Below are 16,156 nucleotides of genomic sequence, written 5' to 3' on the forward strand. Positions count from 1 at the left end.
CTACTAGGGAGGCTGAGGCAGGAGAATCACTTGAACCCAGGAGGAGGAGGCTGCAGTGAGCCGAGATCACACCACTGCACTCCAGCCTGAGTGACAGAGTGAGACTCTGTCTCAAAAGAAAAATAAATAAATAAAAAAATAAATAATTTTAAAAAGCCTGCTTCTTTGAACTTTGTATTGTGTGACTTTGCCAGTTCCCCTCTGAAATCTCTGGTGAGTGGTCTCTTGTGAATAGTCATCTCCAGACATGCTCCTGGTCACTGCCAGCCAGACTCATAGTATATCCGGTACCCTACTCATCTCATTTTCTGAGTGATTTCAGTATCCACATGGAGGTTTATCCAGAACCCTGGCCTCACACTTCCTTTTTCTTCACATTTCTATTGATGTGGAAGAAACTAAGTGACACATTGAAAGAAAAGACGGGTCTTATCATTATAATTTTCCTTTTCTTCACATTTCCAGTCCCCTCAGCTTCTGTTAAAGACTAATGTCCATCCAGCAATCAGATGAAGATGACAGTTTGGGAAACATACTCTTTGGCAGTATTTGACTTTAAAATATGAGTCCATATTATTAATATATAAAAAAGCCTTAAAAATAAAATAATAGCCTAAAATAATAGTAATATTATAATATGTATGATATTAATAATCAAATTAAGAAAAAAAGCAGATGAACCAGAAGTGAAAAAATAAAAATGAGACGCAAAATATAACCAGCTGCTGATGATTAAATGCTAAGATTCCAGGGAAATAAGATCAAGCAAAGTTGTTGTTGTTTTTTCTTATCTGTGAAATATCAAAACAGGTTGTATTTGAACATGAAATACAACATCTTTATGCAATTTATTCCTTGATGTCTGCATGCTAGTGCCACTGCAGAAATAGATTATCATGGGAATGAGTTGCTTGCTGTTTTGACAAAAGAGTTGAAACCTCCAGGAAAATAACATATGAGCAGTATTTTAGGCTTCTATAATTTGGTTATAAGAATGGACTGTACATAAGATTCTATGACAGAAAATGGAATTGGCAGTGGTACAGCCAGTTAAATAAAGATAGAAACCCAAGTGTTTTGCCTATTAGGGCAATATGAATGACTAGAGCTGAACATATGCACTTTATAATATTCAGCTCCTCATTTTATTTAAAACTGTTTAGATTGTCAGCACTGAGTTTATGAGTATAGCACAGCACTAGATATATGTACCTCTGAACCCATCAATGCTTGTTGTCGTGACCTTGGAGGTTTTGGCATGTGAGAAGTACTATTATTCTTCCCTTTTCACATTTAAAATATTCACATTCTTGCCTGTTTTCTACCTGCCACCTCTAGAAGTTTACCAAGGTACCATGGAGTAACAGGGTTGACCATCTTAATATTTTTTAAACATAAATAATGTAATAAGGTTTTGGTAAAAAAAAATCAACACAAAGTCTAAAAACATGTCATTAGAAAAAATGAATTTTTATTTTAAATTATCTGTAATGTAACTTGAAATGCAATAAGAATTTTCTCATACATATGTAAATATTTTAGCAGTGATATTACTTCCGTAGCATTTTCAGCTTTAGTATAGATCAATTTTATTTTTATCAATTTAAATTTCTAATAAATTATGTAATTTATAATTTTATTTTCAAAATTGAGATTTGGATCTTGAGCCATAAGAATGGTATTCTCTTTGAATTAACCCTTTTTTATATGGTTGATAGTAATGTCCATAATCTCATCTTTTATTTTAGTTATTCATGTCTCCTCTCATTTGTTTACTGTCAGACTAGTTTAAAGTTTTGTCTTTTTTTTTTTCTTGAGACGGAGTCTCGCTCTGTTGCCCAGGCTGGAGTGCAGTGGCATGATCTCGGCTCACTGCAAGCTCCGCCTCCTGGGTTCACGCCATTCTGCCGCCTCAGCCTCCTGAGTAGCTGGGATTACATGCACCCGCCACCACGCCTGGCTAATTTTTTTGTATTTTTAGTAGAGATGGGGTTTCACTGTGTTAACCAGGATGGTCTCGATCTCCTGACCTCGTGATCCAACCATCTTGGCCTCCCAAAGTGTTTTGTCATTTTTATAATGTTTTTAAACAACCAACTTTTTGTTTTATTGATTGTTATGATTTCTGTGTTGATATTCTCGTTTCGTGTATACATTATTTTCATGATATTCTTTTGTTCTTTTCTATGGTTTCCTTTAGTTCTATGAATGTATTTAAAACAGTGGCTTTAAAGTCTTTTTCTAATAAGTCCTATGGCTGGGATTTCTTCATAATCTTTGTTTTGTTTTGTTGGTTATTGAATACTGGACATTTGAATATTATAATATGGTAACTCTGTACATCAGATTATCCTCCTTTCTCTGGGTTTACTCTTCTTGCTTATTGAAGGCTGTAGTCATCCATTTGTTTATTGACTTTTCAAAACTATTATTGCAAAGAATACATTCTTTGCTATGCATGGTCACTGAAGTGTCTGTTCCTTTAGCTGGTGTTGAGTAGTGTTTTGAGATATATTTCCTTGAATGCCAGGAACTAAAATAATCAGACACATAAACAAAAACACCTATCATAGTCTTTTTGGATAGAGTGTCCTGAGGCACTTCTTCAGCAGTTAGTGAGGTTGTTTACAACAATTTCTTAGTTTTTATTTACTACTTGCACTTAGCCTAGAGTCAGACAAAGATGAAAGTTTAGCATCTTCTCAGGTATTTTCTGAGCACATGTCCTACTCTGAGTGTCCTTGATGCTTTCTAAATTCTCCAGGGCACTTTTAAATGCCTTAATTTCTCCAAAACCTCCCCTACTTTTATTTCCAGACTTTAGGTAGCGTTTGCATGTCTCAACCATAATATTCTGTCAGGTGGCTTTGGGTTTTTTGGTTATCTTGCAATATATTTTTTAACAATTTCACTGCTTTTCTGCCTTGAGTGAGTTCAAAGATAGGCAAAACATGGCAAGCACCTTGCATCAGTCCTTCATGTACCCCCAGGAAGGTTAGAAGAGATAAACACAGTAATTTCTGATTGAAGTCTGTTCTGTTTCATCAAAAACCAGCTATCTTTGTTTAAGTTCCTTGTAGATTGTGGGTATTAGACCTTTGTCAGATGGGTAGATTGCAAAAATTTTCTCCCATATTGTAGGTTGCCTGTTCACTCTGATGCTAGTTTATTTGCTGTGCAGAAGCTCTCTAATTTAATTAGATTCCATTTATCAATTTTGGCTTTTGTTGCAATCGCCTTTGGTGTTTTAGTCATGAAGTCTTTGCCCATGCCTGTGTCCCGAATGGTATTGCCTAGGTTTTCTTCTAGGGTTTTTATGGTTTTGGGTTTTACATTTAAGTTTTTAATCCATCAAAAGATATGAACAGATACTTAAGACATTTCTGTGGCCAGCAAGCATTAAAAAAACCTCATCATCACTGGTCAGTAGAGAAATGCAAATCAAAATTACAGTGAGATACTATCTGATGCCAGTCAGAATGGCAATTATTAAAAAGTCAGGAAACAATAGATGCCAGTGAGGCTGTGGAGAAATAGGAATGCTTTTACACTGTTGGTGGGAGTGTAAATTAGTTCAACCATTGTAGAAGACAGTGTGACGATTTCTCAAGGATCTAGAACCAGAAATACCATTTGACCCAGCAATTCCATTACTGGGCATATACCCAAAGGATTATAAATCTTTCTGCTATAAAGACACATGCACACGTATGTTTATTGCAGCACTATTTACAATAGCAAAGACTCGGAACAACCCAAATGCCCATGAATGATAGACTAGATAAAGAAAACGTGACACATATACACTATGGAATACTATGCAGCCATAAAAAAGGATAAGAACATGCCCTTTGCAGGGACATGGATGAAGCTGGAAGCCGTCATCCTCAGCAAACTAACACAGGAACAGAAAACAAGCACCACATGTTCTCACTCATAAGTGGGAGTTGAACAATGAGAACACATGGACACAGGGAGGGGGACAACACACAGTGGGGCCTGTTGGTGGTTGGAGGGCATGGGGAGGGAGAACATTAGGACAAATACCTAATGCATGCGGGGCTTAAAACCTAGATGACGGGTTGTTAGGTGCAGCAAACCACCATGGCACAAGTATACCTATGTAACAAATCTGCACATTCTGCACATGTATCCTGGAACTTAAAATAAAAAATTAAATTAAGTTAAAAACATAAAGAAAACAGGTCCCAGGGTCTTGCACTGGGGAATGAAGGCTGCTAGCCTCAAGACAACTGCTGAGTCAGAGGGAGTGGCACAAGGGCAAGTAAAAGTGCCACAAAGCTTTCCTACTATTTTTAAGTTGTCTTTTTTTTTTTGATTCAGTGTTCACTTGATTGCTGTAAACTTTTGACTTTTTTCCAGTTCTGACAACACGGTTCCTGACAGTTTTTACGTGTTTTTGACATTTCTGTGGGGCCATGGACGTTTAGAGCTGCCTGTTTACCATTTGGCTGAAGCCAACCTTTTTAGTTTTGATACAGCCCCCAAACATGAAGATCGACTCTTTCTTTTCTCTTTGATGCAGACTCTGTGTTTTCATCTAGGCTGGACCACATATTCTTTTTTTCAAAATGAGGGGCTAGCACTATATAATTGCAAATATATTTTGTAGTTCTGAGTGTTAATTGTTTTATGATTCACCTGCCTGGGTGCCGATATTGTCAGTCCATTTCGGGTTTTGAATCCAGATGTATAAAAATCAGAGCCAAGGAATTCGCTTTAACTTTTTAAAAAATGTGCATAAACTAAAAGTCTCTTTCGCATATATGAACAATTAACAAATGTATACAATTGGGCAAAAAAATAACAAAATCAATATAGAGAACAGTTGCATCACCTTCTGTACATTTTATTGTGTGTATTACTATAGGCTGTGAAGGGTACTAGGTGAATGAGAGGGAGGTATCGATGGTTAATGGGTACAAAAACATAGTTAAAAAGAATGAATTAAGACCTAGTATTCATCCCCTCCTCCACCTCTAGTCCATGGCAAACACTAATCTGAATTTGACCCCATAATTTTGCCTTTTATAGAATGTCATATAAGTGAAATCATAAGGTATTCATAAGGTAATCATGAGGTTTTCAGTCTGACTTCTCTCACTTAGCATAATAAATTTGAAATTCATCCACATTATTGTATGCAACAGTAGTTCATTCTTTTATTGTTGAAAAGTAAGTTTGTTATTCATTCACCATTTGGAGAGCATTTGGATTATTTTCAGTTTTTGGCAATAATGAATAAGTTGTATGAATAAGTTTCACTTCTCTTGGGTAAACACCTAAATTTGGGAGTCCTGAGCTTTATGTGAAATATATAGTTCACTTTCTAATAATGAAGAAACTTGTTTTTCAAAGTAACTATAAAATTTTGCATTCTCATCAGCAATGTATGTGTTTTACGTGTTCACATGTTATTTTTGTTTAAGCAATTGTGATAGGTGTGAAGTGATATCTCATACGGTTTCAATTTGCATTTCCTTAGTATGAAACATCTTTCCATGTGCTAATGTGTAATTTGTATAGCTTCTTTTCTGAAGTGTCTTTTCAAATATTTCACCAACTTTTTTCATTAGTTCATTTTCTTAAATTGAACTTTGAGTATTCTTTATGTACTTTGGATACAAGATAGATTTTTTGTGAGAAATGGGTTTTTGACTTATACTTTTATTTTCTTAATAATGTCTTTTAAAATAACAGATTAAACAATTGGTACTGTACAATTTAATTGCTTTTTAATAGATAGTTTAATAGACGGTTGCTTTTGTATTTAAGAATCTTTGCTTACCCAAGGATTACAAGGATTTTTTTTCCTATAATTTCTTCCTAAATATTTACCGCTTTGGATTTTATATTTAAAATCTGGTTCATTTTGAATGAATAAGAATTATTTTAAAAATTTATTTTTATTTTTTTGAATTATTTTTGAACTCATTAAAAATGAACCATCTTTTTTTAAAAAATGTAGTTCAATGTCGCAAGATAATTTTATTTTTTAAAACTGCTTTTTAAAAACTGCTGTTTGGCTAAATAAATAGTATCCCATATTTCACAAAGCAAAAATTAACAAGTATAATGTATTTTTTTTTCTATCAGGTGACAGTAGTTGAATTTATCATTCAAGTTCAGATTAATTTCTTTGAGTCTTCAAAGCTCTACACTAAATATTTGTCCAGTTCTCCTTCGAATCCAAAAACAGTACCACTTATCCGACCATGTTACGTTCAAGCTACTGGTATGTAATATAAAATAATCAACTGGTGTGGGTAGGCCAAAGATTTACACTTAAGTATCTAAAAGATAAAAAATAGAATATGCTATTTGTTTTTCATAAATGGAAATATTAGAAAATAAAATTTTAAGAGGATTCCTTTGTGTGTCACTTAAATTGAGTCTATGAGATTTGAATGTTGACAAACAGCGCAGATATAATCTCTGGCAAGCAACTTGCTAAAAAAAAGATAATAGAATGAAAATCAGGCCGATTTAGTACATTATTATGTGGTCAATTTTAAATAATTAAGACAAAATATAAATTATTAAAATATTACAAAATGCATTTAACATAAAATAAAATAATAAGAATTTTGTTTAAGAACATATCTCTATTCCAAAGGGATGGGTTACTAAAAGACCAAGTACATGAAAAGAAGAAGTATTTTGTAAATTTGAAAGTTTTGCTGAATATTTATCTACTCATTTTCTTCAAATATTAAAAGATAAAATCTGATGTACTCTGCAAATTACATTTTTGCAAGTTGGCTTTGCTTTCAATTATATATGTGTATTTTTCATGAAAATAAAAGAAGTCTATATTTTGTTTTTATAGTTCTGATATTAAGTTAAATTGTCATTAATTATAAAATAGTAGGGAGTATCATATCAGTTAATAATTGCATTTGGTAACTAGTAAGAGAGGTCTCACGAAAATAGCATGCACATGATAAAAATATTTCACTCTCATTTAAAATCCAGAATTAGGAATTCCACAGCTGATACGGAGGCTCAATGAAGTTAAAGTTTTTCCCTTTGAATTAAGAATTTCTTTTGGAAAGTAATCATAATCTAATATTGCTTCCTGAATTAGGTAGATAAGCTTTCAAAACATTTACTTGTTTGAAAATTAAAAATTAAGATAGCATTGTTAAAGAAAATTGGAAAGTGTAGAAGCAAAAATATCTGAAATTCAAATATTTAAAGTGTTCTTAATATTTTGATATCTTTTTTGTTCTATATATCCCTTTTGTTAATGTATTTTTTTAATATGCTTGTGATCTTACTGCTTATGCTAAGTTGAAACCAGCTCTGTTTCATTTTATTTTTTAATTTTTAATTTTTGGGGGCACATAGTAGGTGTATATCTTTATGGGGTACATGAGATGTTTTGATACTGGCATGCAATGGGTAATAATCACATCATGGAATATGGGGTATCCATCCCATCAAGCATTTATTTTTTGTATTAGAAACAATTCAATGATACTCTTTTGGTTATTTTTAAGTGTATAATTAAATTATTATTGACTGTAGTCACCCTGTTGTGCTAGCTAATACTAAGTCTTATTCATTCTTTCTAATTATGCTTTTGTACCCATAAACCATCCCCTCATCCTGCCCCTCATCCACCTACTACCCTTCACAGCCTGTAGTAACCATCCTTCTGCTCTCTGTCTCCATGAGTTCAATCATTTTCATTTGTAGATCCCACAAATAAGTGAGAACATGTGATGTTTGTCTTTCTGTGCTTGGCTTATTTCATTTAACATAATGACCTCCAGTTCCATTCATATTGTTGCTAATGACAGGATCTCATTCTTTTTATGGATAAATAGTACTCCATTATGTATCTGTACCACATTTTCTTTATCCAGTAATCTGTTGATAGAACCTTAGGATGCTTTCTAATTTGGCTATCGTGAACAGTGCTGCAACAAACATGTGAGTGCAGATATCTCTTTGATATACTGATTTCCTTTCTTTTGGGTATATGCCCAACAGTGGGATTGCTGGATCTTATGCCAGTCCTTTTTTTTTTTTTTTTTTGAGGAAACTTCAAACTTTTCTCCATAGTGGTTCTACTAATTTACATTCGCATCAACGAACAGTATACAAGGGTTCCTTCCCTTTTCTCCGTATCCTCACCAGCATTTGTTTTTGCCTATCTTTTGGACAAAAGCCATTTTAACTGAGGGGAGATGATATCTCATGTAGTTTTGATTTGCATTTCTGTGATGATCAATGATGTTGAGCACATTTTCATGTGTCTGTTTGCCATTTGTATGTTTTCTTCTGAGAAATGTCTATTCTTTTGCTCAATTTTAAATCGGATTATTAGATTTTTTCTCATAGAGTTGTCTGAGGTCCTTACATATTCTGGTTATTAACCCATTTGAAGTTTGAAGTTTCCTCAAAAAAATACAAATAAAGCTAGCATATGATCCAGCAATCCCACTGCTGGGCATATACCGAAAAGAAAGGAAATTAGTGTATCAAAGAGATATCTGCACTTCCATGTTTGTTGCAGCACTGTTCATGATAGCCCAGTTAGGAAGCAACCTAAGGTTCCATCAACAGATTGCTGGATAAAGAAAATGTGGTACAGATACACCCTTGTCAGATGGGTAGTTTGCAAATATTTTATCCCATTGGGGTATTGTCTCTTCACTTTGTGGATTGTTTACTTTGCTGCACAGAAGCTTTTTAAATTTGATGTGATATCATTTGTCCAGTTTTGCTTTGGTTGCCTGTGCTTATGAGTATTATTCAAGAAATTTTTGCCTGGACCAATGTCCTGGAGAGTTTCCCCAATATTTCCTTGTAGAAGTTTCATAGTTTGAGGTCTTGGATTTAAGTCTGTAATTACTTTTTATTTTATTTTTGTATATGGTGAGAGATAGTGGTGTAGTTTCATTCTTCTGCATATGGATATCCAGTTTTCCTGTGCCATTTATTGAAGTGAGTCTTTTCCCCATTGTGTTTTCTTGGCTTTTTTGTTGAAAACGAGTTCACAGTAGGTGTGTGGATTTGTTTCTGGTTTGTCTATTTCATTGCGTTTGTCTATGTGTCTGTTTTTCTGCCAGTACCGTCTGTTTTGATTATTATAGCTAGGTAGTATAAAGTCAGGTAATGTTATTCCTCTAGTTTTGAACTTTTGCCTAAGATAGTGGATCTTTTGTGGTTCCATATAAATTTTAGGATTGATTTTTCAGTTTCTGTGAAGAATGTCATTGGTATTTTGATAGGGATTAGATTGACTCTGTAGATTGCTTTGGGTAATATGGATATTTTTACAATAGTGACTCTTCCAAACCGAGAACATGAAATATCATCCCATTTTTTTGGCGCCCTCTTCAATTTCTTTCATTAATGTTTCATAATTTTCATTGTAGAGGTCTTTCACTTCTTTGATGAAGTTAATTTCTAGGTACTTAATTTTATTTATGGCTATTGTAAATGGGAATACTTTTAAAATTGCTTTTTCATGCTGTTTGCTGTTGGCATATAGAAATCTACTGGTTTTTCTGTCGATTTTGTATCTTGTAACTCTACTGAATTTGTCATTTATAATATTGTTTGATGTAGTCTTTAGATTTTTCCAAATACAAGATAATGTTGCTCTGCAAACAAGGTTAATTTTACCTCCTCCTTTCCAATTTGTATGTCTTTATTTCTTTCTCTTGTTTGATTGCTCTGGCTAGGATTTCCAGTATTATGTTGAGTAACAGTGGAGAAAGTGAGTATCCTTGTCATGTTTCATATCTTAGAGGAAGGCTTTCAGTTTGATACTATCTGTGGGTCTGTCATGTATGACTTTTATTACGTTGAGGAATTGTTCTTCTATCCCCAGTTTTTTGAGGGCTTTTATCATGAAAGGATGTTGAATTTTATCAAGTGTTTTTTCAGCATTAATGGAAATGATCACATGGTTTTTGTCCTTCATTCTGTTGATATGATGTATCACATTGATTGATTTACATATATTATTCCATTCTTGCATCCCAGGGATGAATCCCACTTGGTCATGATGAATGATCATTTTAATATATTGCTGAATTTGATTTGCTAGTATTTTGTTGAAGATTTTTGCATCAATATTCATCAGCGATATTGGCCTGTCCTATCTTTTTTTTTTTTTTAATGTGTCATTGTCTGGTTTTGGTATCAGAGGAATACTGGCCTCATAGAATGAATTTGGAAGTATTCCATTGTCTTCTATTTTTCAGAATAGTTTGAAGAGGATTGGTATTAGTTCTTTAAATGTTTGGTGGAATACAACAGTGATGATACCAGGTTTTCCTTACTAAGAGACTTTTTATTATGTCTTGAATCTCATCACTTATTATTGGTCTGTTGAAGTTTGGAATTTCCCCCTGGTTCTGTGGTAGTGCTCCTCACACAGGGGCACCAGTTGTGGGGGGGTCTGTCCCTTGCAGACCCCTGACCCAGCGACAGATGAATGAAGTACACCGACACACAGATATTCTGCTTTGCCAGTCCAGCTGAATGTCTGAGCCTCTTACAGACTCCAGCAGAGTCCTGTAAACAGTTGAGACTGCCGCCTCAATCAGTCAGTGAGATTTGCATTTATTTAGTAAAGATTAAAAGGTCCTGAGTAAACATCACTAGAGGGTAAAGATTCAAGGCCAGGTTCCTAGGCCTAAAGCAAACACGATTTGCAGGTAATAAACTTCTGCCGACCTCCTCCCCGGAGTAGGAGGCAGTTAAGCACCTGTGGTAGGACAAAGGTTAGTCTTAGGCGCATATAAGTAAACAGTTTGGTAAGATAAACTCCACACATTCCTTTGTATTTGCACCCTAATCTTTCTGGCTCCTGCAAAGAGACCCTGGCTGCCTTCAGCCAAGCAATGTGAAGCTATGCAAACTCTCAGGCCTTCCAAGAGAGTTTGTCGCTATTACTATAACTATCTAATATTTTCCCACCAGCCTGACTGAACCCCAACATGGTTCAATCTTGGTGCATTGTATGTGTCTAGGAATTTATCAATTTCTCCTAGATTTTTCCAATTTATTGGTATATAGTTGCTCATAGTAGCCACTAATGACCCTTTGAATTTCTGCAGTATCAGTTGTAATAAGCCTTTTTTAAAATCTCTGATTTTATTTATTTGGATCTTCTCTCTTGTTTTTTAGTTAGTCTGGCTAAAGGTTTGTCAATTTTGTTTAACTCTTCAAAACAACAACTTTTCGTTTCATTGATCTTTTGTACTCTCTTCATTTCGTTTTTTAAAATTTCTGCTCAGATCTTATTTTTTTCTACTAATTCTGGTTTGTTCTTGTTTTTATAGTTTTTTAAGATGCATCATTAGGTTATTTGAAGATTTTCCTCTTTTCTGATGTAGACACTTATAGCTATAAACTTCCCTTTTAGTATTGCTGTTGCTGTATCCCATAGGTTTGGATATGTTATGTTTTCTTTCTGTGAATTTGTATAGTTTCCAAAATTCCTCTTATTATTGATTTCTTGTTTTGTTCAATTGTATTCAGAGAAGATGCTTGATATAATTTCAAATTTTGAATGTTTTAAGACTTGTTTTGGGACCTGACATATGATTCTTCGTTGAGAATGATCCACGTGCTGAGAAGAAGAATATGTATTCTGTAGCCATTGGATGAAATGTTCTGTATATATCTATTAGATCCTTTTGGTCTATAGTGTAGATTAAGTCAAATGCTTCTTTTTGGATTTTCTGTTTGGGAGATCTGTCCAATGCTGAAAGTGGAGTGTTGAAGACTCTAGCTATTATTGCATTCAGATCTATTTGTTTCTTTAGGTCTAATAATATTTGCTTTGTATATCTGAGTGCTCCAGTGTTGGGTTCATATACATTTATAATTGTTATATCTTCTTGCTGAATTGACTCCTTTATCATTATATAGTGACCTTCTTTGTCTCTTCTTATAGTTTTTGCCTTGAAACCTATTTTGTCTGATAAAAGTGTAGCTACTCCTGCTCTTTTTTGGTTTCTGTTGGAATGAAATATCTTTTCCATCACTTTGTTTTCAGTCTATGTGGGTCTTTATATTAATAGATGAAGTGTGTTGCTTATAGGCAGCAGGTCACTGGGTCTTGTACTTTTATCCGTTCAGCCAATCCATTTACATTTGATGTTATTATTGTTAAGTAAGGACTTACTTCTTGAATTTTGTTATTTCTTTTCTGCTTGTTTTGTGGTCTTTGTTTTCTTCTTTGTTTCCTTCCTGTCTTCCTCTTAGGGATGGTGATTTTCTTTGGTGATATAATTTAGTCTCTCACTTTTTATGTTTAGTGTATCTGTTGTATTTTTTTGGTTTGAGGTTACCATGAGGTTTGCAAATAGTATCTGATAACCTTTCCTTTTAAGCTAATAACAAGGTAACACTATTTGCATGAAAAACAAATAAAAAAGCAAAAAGAAAACCAATAAAAACTTTATGCCTTAACTTCATCCCTCTGCTTTTTAATTTTTTGTTGTCTCTATTTGTATCTTATGGTACTATGTCTTGAAAAGGTGTTGCAATTATTATTTTTGATTGGATCATCATTTAGTCTATGTAAGAGTATTTTACACACCATAGTTACAGTGCTATAATATTTGTTTTTTGTGTGTCCTTCTTTTTTTAATTTTTCTCTTTTTTGAGATGGTGTCTTGCTTTGTTGCCCAGGCTGGAGTGCAGTGGCGTGATCTTGGCCCTGCAACCCTCAACCTCCTGGGTTCAAGTGATTCTCCTGCCTCAGCCTTCTGAGTAGCTGGGACTACAGGCATGCACCACCATGCCTGGCTAATTTTTTGTGTTTTTATTTTTTTAATTTTTTATTTACTCATTTTACTGTACTTAAGTTCTGGGATACATGTGCAGAATGTGCAGGTTTGTTACATAGGTATACATGTGCCATGGTGGTTTGCTGCACCCATCAACCCATCATCTAGGTTTTAAGCCCCACATGCATTAGGTATTTGTTCTAATGCTATCCCTCCCCTTTCCCCCCACCCCCCGACAGGCCCCAATGTATGATGTTCCCCTCCCTGTGTCCGTGTGTTCTCACTGTTCAGCTCTCACTAATGAGTGAGAACATGCGGTGTTTGGCTTTCTGTTCCTGTGTTAGTTTGCTGAGGATGATGGTTTCCAGCTTCATCCATGTCACTGCAAAGAACATGAACTTATTTTGTTTATGGCTGCATAGTATTCCATGGTGTATATGTGCCACATTTTCTTTATCCAGTATATCATTGATGGGCATTTGGGTTGGTTCCAAAAAATATGGAACACTTCATGAATTTGCATGTCATCCTTTTGCAGGGGCCATGCTAATCTTCTCTGTATCATTCCAATTTTAGTATATGTGCCTCCGACGTGAGCACTTGTGTGTGTCCTTCTTATTCCCGGTGAGTTTTGTACCTTCAGATGACTTCTTACTGCCCATTAACACCATTTGCTTTCTGATTGAAGTACTCCATGCATTCCTTGTAGGACAATTCTGGTGTTGATCAAATCCCTTAGCTTTTGTTTGTCTGAGAAAGTCTTCATTTCTCCTTCATGTTCGAAGGATAATTTTGCCAGACATACTATTCTAGGCTAAAAGTTTTTTTTTCTTCAGTACTTTAAATATTTCATACCACTCCAACCCGGCCTGTAAGGTTTTCACTGAAAGATCTGCTGCTAGACATGTTGGAGCTCCTATGTATCTTATTTGTTTCTTCTCTTTTGTCTGCTTTTAGGATTCTTTCTTTATCCTTGATCTTGGAATTTTGATTATTAAATCCCTTGAGGTAGTCTTCTTTGGCTTAAATCTGCTTGGTGTTCTATAACTTGGATATTTATATATCTTTCTCTAAATTTGGGAAGTTCTTCGTTATTATCCTTTTGAAGCAACTTTCTACCCCTCTCTCTGTCTGTTGCCTCTTTAAGGGCAGTAACTCTTAGATTTGTCCTTCTGAGGCTATTTTCCAGATCCTGTAAGCATGCTTAATTTTTTTTATTTTTTTTTATTTTATCTCCTCTGACTGTATTTTTAAATAGACTTTCTTTGAGCTCACTGGTTCTTTATTCTGCTTGATCAGTTCTCCCATTAGAACTCTGATGCAAATTGCATTTTTCAGCTCCAGAATTTCTGCTTGATTTTTAAAAATTATTTCAGTCTCTTTGTTAATCTTATCTATAGAATTGTGAATTCCTTTTCTTTATTATCTTGAATGTCTTTGAGTTTCCTCAAAATAACTATTTTGAATCCTCTTTCTGAACAGTCACATGTTTCTGATTCTCCAGGATTGGTCCCTTGTGTCTTATGTAGTTCATTTGATGAGGCCATGTTTTCCTGGGTGATCCTGATACTTGTAGATGTTTGTCTGTGTCTGGGCATTCAAGAGTTATGTAGTTATTGTAGTGTTCACATTCTGAGATTGTTTGTACGTGTCCTTCTTGGGTAGGTTTTCCAGATATTTGAAAGGACTTGGGTTTTGTGATCTAAGCTGTGTCTGCTTTAGGGGGCACCCCAAGCCCAATAACACTGTGATTCTTGCAGAATCAGAAAGGGACCACCTTGATGATTTTGGACAAGATCCAGAAGAATTCTCTGAATTATCAGGCAGAGACTTGACCTTTTCATTACTTTCTCCCAAATGAACAGAGTCTCTCTCTCTCTGTTCTGAGACACATGGAGTTGGGAGTGGAGTGATACAAGTACTTCTGTGGCCACCACCACTAGGACTATGCTGTGTCAGACCTGAAGCACAGCACTCAGTTTCACCCAATGCCTCCTATAGCCACTCCCTGGCTACCACCTATGTTCACTCAAGGCCCTAGGGCTGTACAGTCAGATGGTGGCAAAACCAACCAGTCTTGTGTCTTTTCCTTCAGGACAGCAGATTCCCCCAGGCCCCGGGTGGGTCCAGAGGTGTTGTCCTGGAGCCAGGGACTAGAGTCAAAAACCTTACATGTTTCTCTGATGTTCTATTATACTGCAGCTGAGCTAGCACACAAACCACAAGATGCAGTTCTTCCCACTCTTTCTTCCCCGTTCCAAAGGCAGAGGAGCCTCATCATGTGGCCACTGCCACCACAGGCCCACAGGGAGTGCTGCCAGACTACTGCTGATGTTTCCTTAAGGCACAAGGGCTCTTCAGTCAGCTTGTGGTGAATGCTGCCTGTCCTGGGACTCAGCCTTCAGAGTAGTGGGCTCCCCCCGGCCCAGGGCATGTCTAGAAATGTCACCCAAGAGCCAAGTTCTGGAATTGGGAATCCCAAGAGCCCGCTTGGTGCTCTCCCCCACTGTTGCTGACCTGGTACCTAAGGTGCAAGACAAAGTCCCCATTACTTTTCCCTCTGCTTTTCTCACCCTATAGCCACCACAGCTCTTAATGTGCTGAGTCTCACCTGAAGCCATCAAGTCTCAGAGTCTCACCCAAGGCCCTTGATGTAGAACTTGGGAGTCACTGCTGATTATTCAGGACCCACAGGCTCTTAACAGGTGATGAATACTGCCAGGACTGAGTTCTCCCCTTCAAGGCAGAGGGTGTACTTCTGGCCCATGGTGTTTCTAGAAATGTCATGTGAAAGCTAGGGTCTGGAAAAGGAGCTTATGATCCTGACTGGTGCCCTCTCCTGCTGCAGCTGAGCTCTTATCCAAAATGTAAGACAAAGTCCTTCCTGCTTTTGCCTCTCTTCTCCTCAAGTGTAAAAGAGAGGGATCTCTTTGGAGCTGTGTGCTCTGCAGCCTTGAGTTAGAGGATGTGTGATGCGAGCACCTACTTAGCTCCCCCAGCTGGTGTCTTATTAGGTCACGTGCCTCCCCAGAACACTGGCTCTGGGCCCAGCTCGGCCATTAGGACTTACCTAGGAATTGCTGTCCATGTGGGCTAGACTGCCTTTCAATTTTATCTAGGGTTCCACAGCACTTTATTTTGAGGTGGCGAGGCTTGTGGGAACTCAGTTTTCGACTACTGGGATCAGTGATTCACTTCTGGCTAGGGCTGGTTTAAACACTCCCTCCATGGGTAGATGTCAGTTGTGTTTGATCCAGTTTGACTTTCTGCTCTAACAGGGCAGTACCGTACTGCCACTGCCGGGTATTTGGAACAGGTGATGTCAGTGATTCATGACTGTTTTACCTACTTCTTCAGCCTCTTTCAGTGTTATG

At 36.1% G+C, this 16,156-nt stretch overlaps 1 protein-coding gene and 1 non-coding gene across 2 annotated transcripts in view; one reads left to right on the forward strand and one right to left on the reverse strand.

The window, feature by feature from the left end:
- CFAP47 (cilia and flagella associated protein 47) overlaps positions 1–16,156 on the forward strand; it is a 469,679-nt gene that overhangs the window by 88,929 nt on the left and 364,594 nt on the right. The window contains exon 22 of the mRNA XM_019019001.4: positions 6,118–6,256. Coding sequence (XP_018874546.3) covers positions 6,118–6,256 — 139 coding nt within the window. The remainder of the gene's footprint in view (positions 1–6,117; positions 6,257–16,156) is intronic.
- LOC115932455 (U6 spliceosomal RNA) lies at positions 13,276–13,382 on the reverse strand. Its single transcript, XR_004068735.2, has one exon. It is a non-coding gene; the product is annotated as a U6 spliceosomal RNA (small nuclear RNA).

Source organism: Gorilla gorilla, chromosome X, assembly GCF_029281585.2.
Source record: "Gorilla gorilla gorilla isolate KB3781 chromosome X, NHGRI_mGorGor1-v2.1_pri, whole genome shotgun sequence".
Lineage (NCBI taxonomy): Eukaryota > Metazoa > Chordata > Mammalia > Primates > Hominidae > Gorilla > Gorilla gorilla.